Source organism: Alosa alosa, chromosome 7 (assembly GCF_017589495.1).
Source record: "Alosa alosa isolate M-15738 ecotype Scorff River chromosome 7, AALO_Geno_1.1, whole genome shotgun sequence".
Lineage (NCBI taxonomy): Eukaryota > Metazoa > Chordata > Actinopteri > Clupeiformes > Clupeidae > Alosa > Alosa alosa.
This window is the reverse complement of record NC_063195.1, coordinates 3,791,122-3,806,148: the sequence shown is the minus strand read 5'-3', so window position 1 is coordinate 3,806,148 and position 15,027 is coordinate 3,791,122. Positions and strand designations below refer to the sequence as shown.

At 41.0% G+C, this 15,027-nt stretch overlaps 3 protein-coding genes across 10 annotated transcripts in view; 2 read left to right on the top strand and 1 right to left on the bottom strand.

Annotated features, from left to right (window-relative positions):
* Window positions 1-15,027, bottom strand: part of LOC125297247 (NACHT, LRR and PYD domains-containing protein 12-like) — a gene marked incomplete in the record, with an annotated part of 868,465 nt that overhangs the window by 581,076 nt on the left and 272,362 nt on the right.
* The window catches only part of LOC125297245 (NACHT, LRR and PYD domains-containing protein 12-like), a 666,703-nt gene that overhangs the window by 520,214 nt on the left and 131,462 nt on the right, over window positions 1-15,027 (top strand). The window lies entirely within an intron of this gene.
* Window positions 2,491-11,761, top strand: LOC125297289 (zinc finger protein 268-like). The gene is given in 2 exon segments (XM_048247571.1): window positions 2,491-3,757; window positions 11,059-11,761. Coding segments are annotated over 2 exon segments (1,968 nt in total). The 3' UTR covers window positions 11,760-11,761.

Here is a 15,027-nt window from a genome sequence, read left to right as displayed (position 1 = left end):
AACCCTTAAAGGTGTAGGTTTTTGAACGTTCTAAGTTCCGCAACAATTGAAGGTTCTAAAATTCTATGTTGAATTCAATGAACCCAGATATTCTTTAGAACGTTCATTTCTCAACATTGACGGTACTCCTTTAAGGGTTAAATCTGCTTAGCATCATTAGCATGCTGCACATATTTGTTTAAAACTCTTGCATTCAAGTTGACTCAATAGCAATATTTCCCAACAGAAGCGGATTAAGGTGGTCAGGCGCCCCTAGGCTACATTTTATTTGGGGCCCTCCTCCAAGGTGACATAGGGCTACAATTGAACCACCAGATAGGCCTACTCATACATCATCACTGCAATGTTGGTACATCAACAGCTGAACACCAAACAGGCCTACTCACACCAGCAGCGTCCTTACAGAGCAGCAATTGAACCACCAACTCACACATAACATGTCCTTACAGCAACCACTGGCCTACTCACATCAGGCAGCATCCTTAAAATGCAGCAAAATACCCATCCTTGCTAACAACTTCCTTACAGCAACAACCAACACAAAACAAAAACCATAGCCTACTATTTGCTACACCAGCACAGTTAATTGACAACAAATGCAATAGCCTAATGCCAGTTATTTCTTCATTGTTTGGTCAAATCCATTTCACACAGAATATCAATGGACATCAGAGACAGTTGTTTCAATCTGCGTTGGCTCATTGGATCTCTATTTTTAACGAATCACAGTTTTGAAAAAGAACACTCTCCGGTAGTGTGGCCAAGTCTTCCAAGCTGAATGTGGTGCATGAGCATGTTCACCAATAACCGTGACACTACGTTTACATGGACATTAATGTTCCATCTATTGACTTTGTTCAGAATAAGACGATATTGCGATTATTGCCTACGCTCCTACAGGAATCTAAAGGCCTAAGAAAGTAAGTACGTTTTTTTCCCCCACCCCACTTCCATTTGAATTTAGTTATCTAATGGATAGGACACAGGGGGCCTTATGTCAACATCATTGTGTGGTATATGTTTCCTGACCTCATATGTTTACAGGTGGGCACTGGGATGCCCTTAACTCTTACAAAAGTAATGATCTGTCTTTGTTTGTTACCCCTCCCCATACCCTCCCATGTTTCATTTCACCCCCACAACCACCTACCCTCCTTTGTGGAGTATTAATTACCCCACCTACCCTCCTTTGTGGAGTCTTCAACACCTCCACCTACCTTCCTTTGTGGAGTGTTCATCACCCCCACCTACCTCAACATCATCATACCTCCCTCATCCTCCTCACTGTTCCTCTCCCTGTTCAGGAAGAATTTTCTGATGTCCATCTCTGAATAGTTTATCAGAAGGCTATGTTTAGTTTTACAGTAGGACAGCTTCACAAACAGTATAGGCTACTTTTACAGGATTCTCTCTACAGTATACGTATAAATCCTTATAAATTGTCCGCATGTGTGCATGCAGCCTACGCATGGTGTGAGTGTGTGTGTGAGAGAGCACAAGCTGGTAAACTGAACTAAGCATTGAAAAACAGATGCTAGTTATGTGGGTAACTCTCTAACAGCGATCAACTTGTCATTTTTTCTGTCAAACAAGTTGTGAATTTGTTGTAACATTAAACAGGGGACGACTTACTCAAAGTGATGTAACTCATGAATGCCGTTTCCAGCTAGACTTTTACTAAGGCACGTGCCCCAGTGCATAAGGTCTAGTGACGCCCCTGTCCATGGCCACACCCATTTGACACCCTATCATTCTGATTTGCATCATAAAGGCTCCTGTCACGGATTGGTTAGACTAATCTAGTGAGTCAGAGAGAAGAGACATTATATAAACACCACCTAGTGGAGTCAGAGGTCTGAACTCACCTGTTCTAGGGTAGGCACTGGGATACTCTGAGAACATACACAATATCTTTCTTCAACTGACAAAACAACTATTGTATTTATTTGTCTGCACTTGTTTGTTTAATCGTTCAATTGTAATTGTAAATTACAAATGCAATTCAGATGTAATGTTTGACTGAATTTGTTTCACAACACAGAACTGGAGTCTACAATGTCAGGATTTAATGATCCAACACTGCAGCCAATGCCAGCAAAGGAGATAAAGCAAGAAGAGTTTGATGATTTCCTTCAAGAGTATCTGTTTGCAGTTCAGAAAGAAAAAGAAAACCCTGGACTGGATCATGACTTCAAGACTGAAACACACACATCAGCAATGTTTCACTGCAAAGAAGAAAAGTCTCCGCAGATGGAAAGTAAACAGGAGGAATCTGATTTAAGGGAGCATGGTCAGAAAGACTCTTCTACTAGTAAGTTACTAATAAGTGTTCTATCTCCTGTATGAAATGCACTATATAAATACAGTTGACCTGACTTGTGGAATGTTTGAAGTAAAACAAACATGTATTACCTTTATGTTAATTATGAGGGTTTCAAAATGTTTACTTGTCCTTTTCTTGCAAATGAACAAGAAATCAACTCAGATGAGATGAGACATACTGGGGAAAAGCCGTACCAGTGCATTGGCTGTGGAAAGGCCTTCAATCAAAAATCTCATCTCAAGACACACCAGAGGATCCATACTGGGGAAAAACCATACCAGTGCACTGTCTGTGGAAGGGCCTTCAGTGACATAACTGCTCTCAAGAGACACCAGATGATCCATACTGGAGAAAAGCCAGATCAGTGCACCACATGTGGAAAGAGTTTCAGGACTAAGACAGAGGTCACCATCCATCAGCGCATACATACAGGAGAAAAGCCACATCAGTGCACCACATGTGGAAAGAGTTTCAGGACTAAGACAGAGGTCACCATCCATCAGCGCACACATACAGGAGAAAAGCCACATCAGTGCGCTACATGTGGGAAGACCTTTCAATCAAAATCTCATCTCATGACACACCAAAGGATCCACACTGGAGAAAAGCCGTATCAGTGCACCACATGTGGGAAGAGTTTCAAGACTAAGACAGAGGTCACCATCCATCAGCGCACACATACAGGAGAAAAGCCACATCAGTGCACCACATGTGGGAAGAGTTTCAGGACTAAGGCAGACGTCACCAGACATCAGAGCATACATACAGGAGAAAAGCCATATCAGTGCACTTACTGTTGAAAGGCCTTTGGTCGAAAATCTCATCTCCAGACACACCAAAGAATCCACACAGGAGAAAAGCCATGCCATTGTACTACATGTGGGAAAAGTTTCAGGACTAAGGCAGATGTCGTCAATCATGAGCACACACATACAGGAGAAAAGCCATATCAGTGTAGTACATGTGGGAAGACTTTCAGGACTAAGGCAGAGGTCACCAAACATCAGCGCACACATACAGGAGAAAAGCCATATCAGTGTAGTACATGTGGGAAGACTTTCAGGACTAAGGCAGAGGTCACCAAACATCAGCGCACACATACAGGAGAAAAGCCATATCAGTGTACTATGTGTGGAAATGCCTTTAGTCGAAAATCTGATCTTGAGAAACACCAGAGGATCCATACTGGGGAAAAGCCATATCATTGCACTGCATGTGGAAAGGCCTTTAGTTGCACATCTAGTCTTAAGGCACACCAAAGAATCCACACAGGAGAAAAGACATGCCAGTGCACTACATGTGGAAAGAGTTTCAAGACTAAATCACATGTCACCATCCATCAGCGCATACATACAGGAGAAAAGCCATATCAGTGCAGTACATGTGGGAAGAGTTTCAGTCAGAGCTCAAATCTCATTCAACATTATCGCATACATACCGGAGAGAAACCATACCAGTGCACTGACTGTGGGAAGAGTTTCAGGACTAAGACAGAGGTCACCATCCATCAGCGCACACATACAGGAGAAAAGCCATTTCATTGTACTACATGTGGGAAGAGTTTTACTCGTAGCACAACTCTTAATACCCACACGAAAACGAAACATTAGAAATAATGAATTGACTAAAAGGGTTTACTAATGAATCAGAGCTTAGAGTTTACATAGTTCACATTAATGCAATTAAGAGATGCTCATCATCTGATTTTGAAAGAATATATTTTTGTAGAATTCATCAGAAATTATTGGAATTTGGACTGAGTTTTTTTGTTGTTTAACATTCAACTGAGTCAATGTCAAATCAAAAGATAAATACCTCATGAAGTCAGATATGCCAGATAAATCTATAATACACATCTCAGGTCAAATGCTAACTCTTGCAGCCTTCATCATGGAATTTGCTTTGATAATAATGAGTTTGAGTTATTTTGTCATTCTAAATAAATGTCTTCAATATGTACAACACTGCATGATGATCTAAATGGTAAGGTATCTCATAATGTTTTTTGTATATAAATCCACTTCTTATGTAAAATGGCTTTTTCAGTCAAACATTAAAAAAAAAAAATACTCACAAACACTACATTTTGGAACCCCTGAAGTGACATGGAGGGCTAAAAAAGAAAAAAAAGTGAGAAAAACATGTAAAACATTTCTTCTCTTTGACTCACTCCAGTTTTGCTCTGGACATTAGGTCAGCAAAGAAAAACATGAGCAAATTAAATATGCTTCATATCAAGTAAGCCTGTATTCTTTAGGCAATTAATGCCACTGATCCCATTAGTTTTAAGATTTTGTGTATTGACGTTGCCAAGCTTGTTCGTTGTTGTAGTCCTACTATCTGCGTTGCACTATCGGTGTTGCATTATCTTTTTAAATAAATGTTCTATGAGTGAAATTGCCGTTGCTCTTAGTTCTTTGGGATTTAAGTTTTCTAAGGTTACAATTCGGCTTCTATATTATTTCTCCCTCCTTTTCCTAAAACAAGGGGTCATTTGTTCAATTCCGTTTCGCCAACTTAGAGATATTGGCCAAAATGTGAAGGCTATCCGCATCTCAGCAAAAAAAGTTTTAAGAAAATCAGCTTTAAAGTTCGAGCTACACAGCGCAGCTTCTAAACTCTTCATTCACGCAGGTGGTAATACTTGTGAGGCATTCATATAACTTGTAAGTTAGGCTAGCTTATACTAATCGATCAACTTCCAAAGAGGACAAGGACAAAAATAGCCTAGTGCTTAGGCTAATGCATAGTCAAACATTAATGTTTTAGTTTTTAAATAGGCCGCCAACTCCAAAACAAATTTAATCGGACCAATCAAGTGCAATCTCTGTGAGAAATCTGGTCAGCAACAACTTTTGCGTTATTCCTGTTTCTCTGTGTTTTTTCGCCCCTTTGAAATAAATGGCGGAATCCTCAGAATTTGATTATGACATCACAGCTCTAATTGCTTATGCCAAAGTCCTTTTAGGCAAGTCCCTCTACTCAGCGGCCATATAGCAACGCTTTTAGGGCACTCATCAGACATCCTACTCAGCAGAAATGCTCGTGCACAAGGCTTCACGACACCAATCTTGATCCAGCGGCGAGTTCACAAGACATGATTGGCAAGATATCTTCACAACACACCATATGATTGGCTCAATGTATTCACATCACACCACATGATTGGCTCAATGTATTCACATGTCAACGTTTTGCTGAGGAAGGGGTGGGATATGTGTAGACAACAGCGTTACAAACTAGCCCCATGCATTTCTATGGAGGATTTTTTGAGTGCTGTGTCTCCTCATTAGAAAGTCTCTGCTTAAGCTTGCACCTCACATCCGATTCAGAATTTGTAACCTGGCGCAGTTCTAAATCATTTTGATTAAATGAGTCATTTTGATTAAATGATTAAATGATAAAGTGGACTTTCCTGAACCAGCTGGACCATGGTGGAGGGAGACTACCCTGGAAATCCAGAGTTCTCGCAAGAGCACAATGGAGTTGTCTCTGCGCGACACTCTGGCAATGAGCAATGATGCACGTTACTTTTACCCTTTGCATCCCATGGAACCAATGAAATCATATCTGATATAGGCATGCCAGAGGCGAGCTAAACTGATGACGACAGCGCTGCAATGTTGGAAACATTGATCGTAGTGTTATCCAATTCCGTTGAAGTCCAGAATCATTCAAAGTAAACATTGGTCTAGTGTTATCCAATTGTGTGCAGTGAGATTTTCAAATGCATGCTTGGTGCCATCCCTCGAGTTGGGCCGTTACATTGTTTGTGGCCAGACCCTTAATCTTTCTGGATTACCAGGGTCTGGATTTTTCAGGCTAGAGGGAGACTCTAGGGCTGAGCAAAGTACACACATATGAAATAAATGCCATTTTTTATTTAGTAATGAATACATTCTGCACTCGACATCTGTGACAAGAACCGATCTGACTTGACCTGAGCATGCGCAGTAGCATATGTGTGCTCTTCACAGCAACTTTTTATTCCATTGCAACGAACAAAGTAAAGGAAAGGCAAAAAAATGGATATCTTTGATGAACAAAGTGGGATGCAATGTGAGCCTTGAATTGGATACCATGCAGGAATTTGATAGGATCATAAAACCGGATCATGAACATGCTTTTTCAGAGACAAACACATGAAAACATTGGATAGGTTGAGCTATATATATAGTTATTGTTTTGCTGTCACTTTCTCTGTTTTAATAATGTGACCCAGAAGGATGTAGAACCAATGGATAGCTCTGTGTCTCCTCTTCCATCTGACATGTGTCCCATATCTATCTGATCACGGATTTGTGAAAAATTCAAACGAGAGCAATGGGTGAACTCAGAACGGTATAGACTGGTAATATGATGCAATTTGATTTAATTTCATGATTTTGTTTTATTTGAATCCACAATCGTACAAGTGCCTAGTTCTTTTGGAAAGCCCCACTTCTGCTCTGTCACATGATGAAGTTTCATCTCACTGCAACAAATAGTTCGGGAACAAATTTACAGAGAAGAATTGGTGTGTTTTTGAATAGTTCCAGAGCAATTTAAAAGAGAGGAATGGGTGTGTTTTTTGAACAGTTCCAGAGCAATCCAACAGAGAAGAAGAGGTGTGTTTTTTGACACACTTTGCATCAATAGTCTTCTTATGGGTTTAAAAGTAAAAGACAAAAAACAACATATATACATCAGTGATAGTACAAGTAGTCAAGCACCCAGTGAGCAGCAGCACTCTGTGGAGATCCCACAGCTGTGTGCATTCACCAGGGATGGACATTAAATATGTTGTTCACCTGCCACTGTGGCTTGTGGATTCCAAAATTTACCAGCCACTTAAATATATAAATATATACATTTTTATAATAGTTTTACCAGCCTCTAAAGATAATAGAGTAGATAGACCAAAATTATTGAAACATGATAGAAATGTACTTTTTCCTCTAAACCTACCACCAATGTTGGGCAGAAGTCATAACTGGATTGACCTCCATGCGCAGTAGCAACAGAGCTAAAGATCAAGAGAACAGCATTCATAGCATGCATAGTGACATAAAAGTGGTGTGGCTCCTTTAAAGCAACACCAAAGAGTTTTTTGTTACTTAAAATAATGTTTCCAAAATCGTTTCAGTAGTTCATCAACTTGTAACAGGGTGAACGGCACTTCTGCATTTGCTTCACAGCCCTCTATCGGCTATAACCGCACTATGTAAGTTTGCCAGATCGGGTAGCGGATCTGTATTTTGATGGAATGAGACATAAGAAACTACAAATTTGACTTGCGTTTGATGTCGCAATACATTGTACTTTCATAAATCATGCAACATATTCTACCTTGTCTGTGGACATTGTTATTTGCAAAGCCGGTGCTGTATAAACAAATAGCGTCCGTGCGGCAGAGGGAAAGTTCTTTGGTGTTGCTTTAAAACCCAATCCATTGGTATAAGTTCCAGAGCTATACAACTTGAACTAACTATACTGTGTAGCCTACATCATCTGATTTTAATATGTATAGATATATAGGCTATATTTAACATTTATCTTTTATTTAGCTGGTTATGAAATCATGCATTTACCAATTTAAGCATGCCTTATGTATGCTTAGCTATGAGCTGTATATCCTCTGATTTTAATATTTACAGTTACCTACCATTTATGCACAGCTCAGTTTCAAGAAGCTTTTCAAGCTCCATGTTGAAATTTGCTACAATGTATTTCAAAACCGATTGCTATCCGGGAACTATTCATATGATATGATATGCTAATACTATAACTATTCATATGATAACTGCTGATTACCCAGCCATTGTTCCTGAAGTACAGGTGCTAATACTATAACTATTCATATAATTGAAGATTGTAGGCTACAGTATTAAACAGACCACCACAGTATTAGAGGTTGATCATTTCTGTCCTCAAGTTGAACCTACTGTTCACACAGGGGCAACAAATACATCTGGAATTAAATGATATAACAATGATGTATTAGTAAAACTCAATTTCATTACAAAACAGTGTTTCACTAGCCTAGAAATCTAGACGTGCAAATTACATTTGCTGCCAGGGCTAGTCTAGCAACTCTCCGTTGGCTTGTGAGCTCCAGAAATCGAAACTCAATCAGGCCAATGAAATTGTGTATAGAGTCGTTAGGTGGGCTTAACATAATGATTGATGGCAGAGTTGCAACGGTTTGGCTTGAATTCCCTGCTACTTGAAAACAAATAAGATGGATGTTGCTGTTGGCGAACAGTGTGACACGAGTTAAGCTTTTATTAAGTTGGCAAACGTTTGAACTAGCCAACTAGCTCCGATAGTGGCGCTATTGACGTACGTTCTGGAGCCCAATGCGGTGCCTAGCTTTCTAAAATCAATGCTTGTGGTCTCTGAAAGAATGTCTTTGGGTCCTCATTCCAGGCACTCGCTGCACATGCTGTAGACATTCTCACTACATCTCTCAAGTTAGTGTCCGCTGCATCAGCCCTCCTCCGTTCACCTGGCTAAAGTTCACCTGATGAGGATGGGGGGGCTCCAATCACCACAAAGTGACGGCGTTCCAGCTCCTCAACCCATCTTTCAATAAGATTAACATGGAAATTTAAGTGGATAATGAAACTGTCTTTATGGAACTAAAGTCACAGAAATGGATAAAAACAACACACGTTTACAATAACTTAATAAGGGAATAATAGTCATAGTCATTCCATTCAAAACACCTTATACATGTAACATATCAGAGTAAACAAGAAGTAATGTGAAACATTGAAAAGTTCAGCCACAAATCTTTTGACTGGATCAGCATCATGAAAAATTTCACAAAGGACTTCACAACTAAAATGAACGCCATTCCCGTGGACTTCCACAGCGTCCTGTTTTGCATGTTCCACCGCTGTCACAATGGCAAATTCGGTACCATTCTTCATGCAGACCCTGCGCAGATGCCTTGACAGGTATTTCTGGGTTTTCATGCACACAGGGCACAGCAGATAGGCTCTGTTTGCAGGTTTCCTGGAAAAGGAAAACAAGGCATTGAGTATAATGTCCTATACTCTGAACATTACAAAAGCATAATCATATGTGCTGATTTACAAACAAGTCCCTAAGCAAATATTAGAAACCACAAAGGGAGCAGATTAAATTATTAAATTATAGTTTAACACAACTATTCACTTCTGCATAATTCCATGGAGTGCTGAAATGTATTTTTTGACCAATTCTGAGCTATGAAACTCCTCAACCATACATTGTGGTTGTGAAGGTAATGCAGTATCATAACTATTCCTACTGTGTGTAGATGGTCAAAATTTTATTTTAGGGATATATTTTCAACCCCAAAGTTGGAGACCATGTTGAAATTTGGTACAATTTATTTCAAAACCGGATTGCTCTGGAACAGCTAATTATACAAAGGACTTCCTTGTGTTCGCTAATGTCTGCTATTTACTGTGATGTATGGTTTGTCATGTGTTGAGTGAAGAGTTTGTGAGAGATCCCACCAAGACAAATGGGTGTGGAGATGGGCACAATTGGAATGTTGATCGGCTGACCCAGGTACAGGTGATAATGTGCCAGGTGTGCCAGTGATGTAGACAGACTATGTAATAGACAGACTATTAGGAAATAGTCTAAAATAATAGTCTGGATATAATAGGAAACTATTCATATGATACCTGATGATTACCTCCACCTGCTGGTGGAGTGTTCAACTCCAACTACCCTCCTTTGTGGAGTATCTGCAAGTGCTTCCATGGCCACACCCATTTGATGCCCTATCATTCTAGTTTGCATCATAAAGGCTCTTGTCACTGATTGGTTAGATGAACCTACTGAATCAGAGAGAAGAGACATTATATAAACACCACCTAGTGCAGTCAAATGTCTGAACTCACCTGTTCAAAGGTAGGCACTGAGACACTCTCAACACTATATCTATATGCAACTAAAGATACAACTATGTTGTATTTCATTGTTTCCACTTGTTGATTTAATCTTTCAATTGCAATTATAAATGACAAATGTGATTCAACTGTAATGTTTGACTGGGTTTTTTTTTTATCTCAGAATTGGAGTCTGAAATGTCAGGATTTACTGAACCAACACTGCTGCCTATGCCAGTGACTGAGATAAAAGAAGAAGAGTTTGATGATTTCCATCAGGAACATCTGTTTGCAGTTCAGAAAGAAGAAGAAAAGCCTGGACTGGATCATGACTGCAAGACTGAAACACACACATCAGCAATGTTTAACTGCAAAGAAGAAACGTCTTCAGTGATGGACATTAAAGAGGAGGAATCTGATTTACGAGAGCATGGTCAGAAAGACTCTTCTACTGGTAAGTTACTAATACGTGTTCTATCTCCTGTATGAAATGCACTATATAAATACAGTTGACTTGACAAACATGTATTACCTTTGTTAATTAGGAGAGTTTCAAAATGTTAACTTGTCCTTTTCTTGCAAATGAACAAGAAATCAACTCAGATGAGATGAGACATACTGGGGAAAAGCGATACCAGTGCACTGACTGTGGAAAGGCCTTCAATCGAAAATCTCATCTCAATACACACCAGAGGATCCATGCTAGGGAAAAACCATATGAGTGCACTGACTGTGGAAAGGCCTTCAGTGACATAACTCATCTCAAGAGACATCAGAGGATCCATACTGGGGAAAAACCATATCAGTGCACCACTTGTGGGAAGAGTTTCAGTACTAAGACAGAGGTCACCATCCATCATCGCACACATACAGGAGAGAAACCATATCGGTGCACTGACTGTGGAAAGGCCTTCAGTGACATAACTCGCCTCAAGAGACATCAGAGGATCCATACTGGGGAAAAACCATATCAGTGCACCACTTGTGGGAAGAGTTTCAGTACTAAGACAGAGGTCACCATCCATCATCGCACACATACAGGAGAGAAACCATATTGGTGCAGTACTTGTGGGAAGAGTTTCAGGACTAAGGCACATGTCACCAACCATCAGCGAACACATACAGGAGAGAAACCATATCAGTGCACTACATGTGAAAAGAGTTTCAGGGAGCGTGGTGCTCTTACCATCCATCAGCGTACACATACAGGAGAAAAACCATATCGGTGCACTGACTGTGGAAAGGCCTTCAGTGACATAACTGGTCTCAAGATACACCAGAGGATCCACACAGGAGAAAAGCCATATCAGTGTACTACATGTGGGAAGAGTTTCAGGACTAAACCAGAGGTCACCATCCATCAGCGCAGACATACAGGTGAAAAGCCATACCAGTGCACCATATGTGGGAAGAGTTTCAGGACTCAGGCAGACGTCACCAGACATCAGCGCATACATACAGGAGAAAAGCCATATCAGTGTACTACATGTGGGAAGAGTTTCAGGGCTAACTACCTTCTCACTCGACACCAACGATCACACATGGAACCATCACACCTAAAATCTTGAGAGCCATCAGGACTTGCATACAGGAGTTGACCATTAGAAATACTAAATTGACCCAGTGTGTATTTGTATTAAATCAGAGGTCATGTACAGACACCTTTATTCAGCTAATGCAAGATTGCAAGATGAAGAACAAGTACCACATCATCCTGGACTAGAAGGATGAATTCCTTGTGTGGCACAGATGCCTGTGGCTACATTCATGATCTGTTTAAGTTGCATTTTGTGTTTGCTGTATCTTCTGATAAGGCCTTTATTGATATCTACAATACACATTCATCTGAACAACTAACTGTCTGTTGCATTGTTATGTCCACCACCAAGGACAGTCCAAAGCAAGGGAATCACATTGCGAATTAATAACAATAACATTTGAAAATGTTACCAGCCAGAGGGTTTTTTTTCAAATGTGTGGTAATTACAGGACACACTATTATTGTAAATAAATCACTTGTTTGACTATCTCAATGGCTGTTTGAATGAATCTAGAATTATTATTTTTTTACCTCATACATATATACACAGAGGTCATTCAATGTGCTTTACATAAACAAAACATACAACATGCTTTACATAATCAAAAGAAAACAAAACACAAGGTAAAACCATTTAAAACTAAAGAAAAAATTAGAAAGCAAAACAAAGGCAGAAAAGTAGTAAAAAAAATGACTCATTTTGATTAAATGTAATAAAAGACAAGGTAGAATAATTATCAAGGCAGATTCAGAATTTGTAACTCGGCGCAGTTCTAAATCATTTTGATTAAATGACTCATTTTGATTAAATGATAAAGTGGACTGTCCTGAACCAGCTGGACCATGGTGGAGGGAGACTACCCTGGAAATATTAATTATAATTATATGTACCGATCTGACTTGACTTGACCTGAGCATGCGCAGTAGCATGTGTGTGCTCTCCACAGCAACTTTTTATTCCATTGCAACGAACAAAGTAAAGGAAAGGCAAAAAAATGGATATCTTTGATGAACAAAGTGGGATGCAATGTGAGCCGTGAATTGGATACCATGCAGGAATTTGATAGGATCATAAAACCGGATCATGAACATGCTTTTTCTGAGAAAAACACATGAAAACATTGGATAGGTTGAGCTATATATATAGTTATTGTTTTGCTGTCACTTTCTCTGTTTTAATAATGTGACCCAGAAGGATGTAGAACCAATGGATAGCTCTGTGTCTCCTCTTCCATCTGACATGTGTCCCATATCTATCTGATCACGGGTTTGTGAAAAATTCAAACGAGAGCAATGGGTGAACTCAGAACGGTATAGACTGGAAATATGATGCAATTTCATTTCATTTCATGATTTTATTTTATTTGAATGGATAGGATAGAACTTTATTGTCACATACTGTAGTCACAAGTACCAGTGAAATTGACCATCAACCTGACCATACAAACATACATACAATATGACAAGGGGGGTAGACAGGGCAGGGAGACAGGGCGTTGAAGAAAAATACAGCATAACATGAGGAGAGGGGAGGAGAAAAAAAAGGCAACCCCCAGACTATGCTCCTGTGGGGAGTACAGTGTGGAACCCCCAGACTATGCTCCTGTGGGGAGTACAGTGTGGAACCCCCAGACTATGCTCCTGTGGGGAGTACAGTGTGGAACCCCCAGACTATGCTCCTGTGGGGAGTACAGTGTGGAACCCCCAGACTATGGGGAGTACAGTGTGGAACCCCCAGACTATGCTCCTGTGGGGAGTACAGTGTGGAACCCCCAGACTATGCTCCTGTGGGGAGTACAGTGTGGAACCCCCAGACTATGCTCCTGTGGGGAGTACAGTGTGGGAACAGGAAAAAAACACCTCAGCAACATTAGCACATACACTTTACACAACATTACACAACATAAGAGACACACGGCTTGCAACAAGGGGGGTGGAGTGGGGGGATGGAGGGATACCAGTGCAGGCAGGCAGCCATCTGGTCCTTCAGCCATTTGCGGCGCTGGTCACAGACCCGCTTGACAGACTGGGGGGTACAAGCCGCGAAGGGATGGGGGTAGGGGTGGTGACTGCATGTCTGTATCTGTGTTAGATGTATGTGTAGGCCTGGTGAAGCGCTCCGCCTGGTGCCAAAGTCTTAGTGCCTCAGTCCGCAGGATTGTCAAAGCGATAACACAGCAAGTTGCTATGGAGACAGCCTTGGTCATGTCCCAGACAGAGTCCACATTCAGCAGGTGTCTGTGGGGGGTGGGGAAAGGGATGCAAGAGCGTCTCGCTGCAGTGCTCTTCTTCCGGGGGAGTTGTTTTCCAGCAGCGGCCTTGGCCGAGGCCAGTGCTGGTTAAGGGGCGCCAAAAGCAGATAAGATTGTAGTTGTTTGGTCTTGGGAGGTTAGCCGCATTCAATTTGCACGTCTACCCTCTTAGTCCATACTGGTCCAATTGCCTTTGTAAAGCAGTGAGCTTCTCCATGATGTTATCCAACTTAGTATCCAACCTTAGCATCCATCTGATCCATCCTGGTATCCATCAAATGCTTGATAGTCCCAGTCTGGGTGACGACGGCTCTGCCCACTGCTTCAATCATAACGGGCAGCCTTACGGGGCTTTGAACAGCTGTCACCGTTTTTAGATTTCCTCGATAAACCAGGGCAATGCCTAATCCAGTCAGCATAAGACCTGTTATCATGGTTCCGAATAGGTAGATATCTTCAATGTCCTCCACAGAAAGAGCCGCCAGGCACACGACCCGCCACTTCTCCCACGCGTCCATCGAGTAGCCAGCTGCGAACGTTCCGGCAGGGCAGTCGGGTTCCCCCGAACCCAAACTTCTCGTTGAGAAGATGGTGTCAATTGCGTTGAGAGACCAGTTGATCAAATCCATGATTTTTTAGTTTGGAGAGCAGTGCAGAGAGAGTCTCTCAAAGTATGAGACGGTAGACTACACGAGACAAAGAAGCACAGCAGGGAAGATAAGGGGAGGGGAGGGAGAGAAAAATGCGACCACCTTCGTTGAGAGCAAAAGTAAGAATGCGCGATCGTACAAGTGCCTAGTTTTTTTGGAAAGCCCCACATCTGCTCTGTCACATTATAAAGTTTGATCTCACTGCAACGAATAATTCAGCAAATTCACAGTGAAGAATTGGTACGTTTTTGAATAGTTCCAGACCAATTTAAAAGAGAGGAATGGGTGTGTTTTTTGAACAGTTCCAGAGCAATCCAACAGAGAAGAAGAGGTGTGTTTTTTGACACACTTTGCATCAATAGTCTTCTTATTGGTTGAAAAGTAAAAGGCAAAA